Here is a 4,548-nt window from a genome sequence, read left to right on the forward strand (position 1 = left end):
GAAAACTATACATTGTTAAAATAAGCAACAGTTTCAATTCAAAATCCATTTTTGCAGCAAAATTATTGAATAAATAGACAGATGAGCACACCAAGGAAATTTATTTCTACTATAGATTATTCTGCCATCAGATTGGTGCAAAATGCTGCTATAGAAATTCAACTGTCAAGTGTTTCAGGAAACCCTGATCAGTCATGTAGATGAACGTGAAATGCGGTCGCTAACATTAGCGTACGTGTACCGAGGTTTGGTGGCGTGGAAGCCATTTTAAACTTATCTGTGTTGCTGCAACATGTTTAGCATTTATTTGGTATTTTAGGCTTGAATAGCTCCTTTTATAGGCCAACTCCTTTTTGCACAGCTTGCACACAACCGTAGTGCTTTCTGGAGTGCCATCAAATCATTTATTGAAACCAAAATCAACCCCCAGTGGGCCAAGAGAAGCAACTCTGTCATCCATCAGTGTTTGCGGATATCATTAGTGCTTAAGATTTACCAGCAATGCAGAAATAGGAAGGATGTGGCTGGAAACTTAGTGTGAGAAAAAAATTGGATTAATTCCAACAAAATTTTTAAGACACAGGTTTGAGTTGCAGTCTGTTTACATTTTCCCCCCAGGTCTTCTCCCTCTCTTGTTAAAAAAAAAATCAAAATCAAATTTTATTTGTGTAGCACATTTCAGCAGCAAGGCATTTCAAGATACTTTACATAATTAAAAAATAGAAATAAAAACAGCATGCGACATTGAATCATTACCGATTTTAATGTAGATTTTTTGTCTCAAAGTTCCTTAAAAACAATAAAAATATATTTTTGACATTACATCTTGTCTTTTTTTTTAAAATCACTTTCCCCCCTAATTTTCCACATGATTTAGATTCAGACTCATGTGCTGATTTACCCTTAGAAAACATTCTGTCTTTGCTCAGTCAATTCCTGCTAAAGAACCTCATCATCAACAAACCTATAATTAAAGGAACGAATAAAAAAAAAACATTTATCAGGTCCAATGTCCACCTTGCTCCAATAACAGGAAAACATTGCTATATTTGTGGCATCTCACGGTATTTAAACTTTTTGCATCATATTTGGCAATACTTTTACATTGGATAATCATAAAATTTGTTAAATAATTATCTTTTAATTGTATATAAACCTGTGTGTCAGGCTAGGGTTAGAGTATACACTTTTTCCTCAGTTTGTTAATCCTGCTGGCTGAAACAAGCCCCTGGAGACACATTGCCACATATTCACCCACTCAACTCAAACAGACTCACCTAAACAAACTCACACACATTCACCCACCCATGCACCCGCTGTACAAATATTTGAAGGTCATGCAACTGAATGTTCTACCAGTTTTACTGTAACATATGACTCTAAGGTGAATACCAAAGATGCAACACAACAAAGGTTGAGGCCTTGTCACTGTGACTGTCTGGCTAATTTGTTGAGTCCGCTCACAAACCTAACCCTAAACCTCAGCAGCTGGTTCACACTTTTCAATCATCTTGACAGAAACACATCTTTTAGTTGGTCATTTATTCCAGTTATGCCATAATAGTGCAACAGATATTTCAACAACATTCCAAGTCTTTCATTTCCTTTCAAGGCATGCGTACAAATTATGTAAGCCATTTAATTTCAGAAGACAGCATGTTTCAAAATGCAGCTTGTTTTTATAATTAACTGATGTCTTCATTTATTTACTTATAAACAATTACTATGGTTTATTCTGCCCATCAATGATCAATGTTGCCAGAAATGTTTGTTTGTAAATACAGTCAATCACAGTTTCAAGGCACACTCTGTGATTAATTTGATATGCAGCAGTTACCAAATATATTCAATTTAATACCGTAGAATCATGTTTTGACAAGTTGTGACAAATATTTCAAAACACATTTTCATTCTGGGTAAAGGAAAAGGCAACAGAGTGACATGGAAATCAACAGTTTGACACAAAACCAGAAAATAAGAAGCTTCCTTCACATGGCATTTAATATGAAATGCAGCAGCTGAAATCAACATTCTTACATTTCACAAGGGAAAATATCACAAAATTATATGATAACCGTGTGCTATCTCAGTTTTATTTTCATATCAGAGTAGTATTATATTTACTGTATCATTTCATCTGACATCCAAAGACTTGGAGCTGATCAACCAGTTCTTCTAAGCCCAAGCAGGTAGGGCGGTATTTCTCCACCTGGCACTCTTCTGCACTGGGCCAGTACTCAATCCAGGTGTTCTCATCAAACGCATACTGATACCTGAGCAGAGCAAAGCCAAAATTACACAGCCATTATCAGAAGAAAGGCTTATTACAGTAACTCAGCAAATGCAGTGAGACAGATTTCTAAATAATATTGTATTGTGCTAAAACAGAGCTTCAGGATTACAACATTTAAGCAAGATGTTTTGTTAACATAGACAGCTTACTGTGCAAATCTTGCCTGTCTGGTAATTTTCCGAGAGATATATGATCATATTCTGTTTCTGAGCTGACTGTAACAGCATTAAATGCATCTAATAATTAAAAAACATGTTTTTGGTCTGAACATACCAGTCTTATGACTCAGTTATTATCGGAAAACAATAAGTGTTTTCACTGTCTTCATCCTTTTTCTTTCTGTCGCTACTGAGCAAAAATAACTTTTCTTGACAGGTGAATTAAATCAACAAATGATATTTAAATTTGCATGGCACAGGTGCATAGAGATAGGGAACAAACTCACTGTCGGTTTTTGTAATCGATACGAATGTCTTTGGATGAGCCCATGATCAGGTAGGTTTGGCCTGGAGTCAGATCGAGAGCTGCTCTGCAGTGACGATAGCCGATGAACGTACGAAGTTCCCCTTCTGCCTGCTCATCTGTTCCTGCAGGTAAAATGATTGCCCAAGAAGACAATAGGTGTTAAAAGTATAATCATGAAATGAATGGGAACTTGCTAAAATACAGATCTATTCTCCAATCACTCCAATGATTGATTCTCAAAGTTGAATCCTATTTGTTTTACTAAGATTTTAAATACAAGTCTAAAATTTTAGCAGAAAAATCGATTTTCATTCATTCTATTGGGTAACACTTTATTTGAAGGGGGGTGAATAAGACTGTCATGATACTTTCATAAACATGACATAACACCTGTCATGAACATGAATAAGCCTTCATGAATATTTATGACTGTTGTCATAAATATTCATGAAGGTGTTATGTCATGTTTATGACAGTCATGACAGTCTTATTCAACCCCCTTCAAATAAAGTGTTACCTTTTATTGTCAACATGGCCTCCAAATTGCTCTTTTTAAAACTGTTAATATTACAGTAAGAAGGAGGATAATAAATATGTCTTATTGATGCAAGGTTCCTCTCTGGGTACAGATAAAGACTGTTTCTAACAAGCAGTAAAAATGGCCTGTCCCCAGATACAAGACAGTCGCTTGTAAACCTTCCTCCCTCCACTAGAGGCACACCCCTGTTTTACATATGGTAATGAGGAAGGAACGCCCCAAGGAAGAAAAGCTAATGGTTTTGAGCTAGGATAGCAGAGAGAGAGAGAAAGCGAGAGTCTAATTTACAAGTATTATTGTTATGAGTATGAAAGCCCTTTGCATGGCCACAATGACCTGAATCTAACACAATGTGAAGAAGAAAATACGTACAATACATGTTTAAGGACATTCTAAATATAATGAAATACACAAAGATCAGCTTCATTCACCTACCTGTCTTGATTACTTCCAGTATTTGTACAGTATAAATGTCAGTGGACCAAGAATTAACAAAGTTTTCCACTCTTGCTTTATACACTGAGGAAAAAATGAGAAAACTGTTAGCTTAGCTTGAGCTGGTGCTCACTCACTCTTAACTCACTCAAACATTCATTCATTCACTCTTACCAAAGTCTATTTTGTAGGTTAATGAAACTTCACAAGCCTTTGCAGTACGCTCATCATTTCTGATTTTCTCCTTTTTCTGCATGCTGCAGTTCTCTGAGTAGGAAGAGAAAACCTAAAATTATCACACATCTTGAATAATAAAAACCCTTCAGTATTGCATAGGTATTTGAGTATTTGTTATTCTTGATGCTTTCTTTTCATTACAAACTATATATTTGAGACTTTTGAAAAAGCTTTAGCTAGTCTGAAATGATTAAGATCTTCCTATTTAAAAGCCAGATATATTTCTGATAATAAGTGTGGGGCACAGAAATCTTCCTTATTTAGTTTTACATTTTGTAAGTAACCAGATATATACTTACACTGTTTGAAGAGACAGAGGCCATCAGCTTCGGCTATGATACAAAGTCAAGTTTCTTTTCATTTGTATTTGATATATAAAGCAGTTTCACAACAACTTAAGGCAACAGTTATCTTAGTTTTGTCATTGCCAGCCACATTTATATCTTAAAATATAATACATACATATACTTCTAGTCTGGGCTAGGAAAAGCTTTTGGATCACTCTGGGTTTTTTTTTTTTTGGTTTGTTTTTTTTTTTTTTTTAGAAATTGTTTTCCCTTTTTTTTTTAAAAAAAAAAAT

The 4,548-nt window shown here is 35.0% G+C and overlaps 1 protein-coding gene across 1 annotated transcript in view; it reads right to left on the reverse strand.

The window, feature by feature from the left end:
- Positions 1-1,048: 1,048 nt before the first annotated feature.
- Positions 1,049-4,548, reverse strand: part of LOC106937005 (complement C3-like) — a 24,506-nt gene continuing 21,006 nt past the window's right edge. Inside the window, exons 24-27 of the mRNA XM_015018292.1 lie at positions 3,906-3,998; positions 3,732-3,815; positions 2,739-2,880; positions 1,049-2,273 (exon numbers count right to left, since the gene is read on the reverse strand). Coding sequence (XP_014873778.1) covers positions 2,129-2,273; positions 2,739-2,880; positions 3,732-3,815; positions 3,906-3,998 — 464 coding nt within the window. The 3' untranslated portion in view covers positions 1,049-2,128. The remainder of the gene's footprint in view (positions 2,274-2,738; positions 2,881-3,731; positions 3,816-3,905; positions 3,999-4,548) is intronic.

This window comes from Poecilia latipinna, unplaced genomic scaffold, assembly GCF_001443285.1.
Source record: "Poecilia latipinna isolate Pla-1442-1.1 unplaced genomic scaffold, P_latipinna-1.0 Scaffold2261, whole genome shotgun sequence".
Lineage (NCBI taxonomy): Eukaryota > Metazoa > Chordata > Actinopteri > Cyprinodontiformes > Poeciliidae > Poecilia > Poecilia latipinna.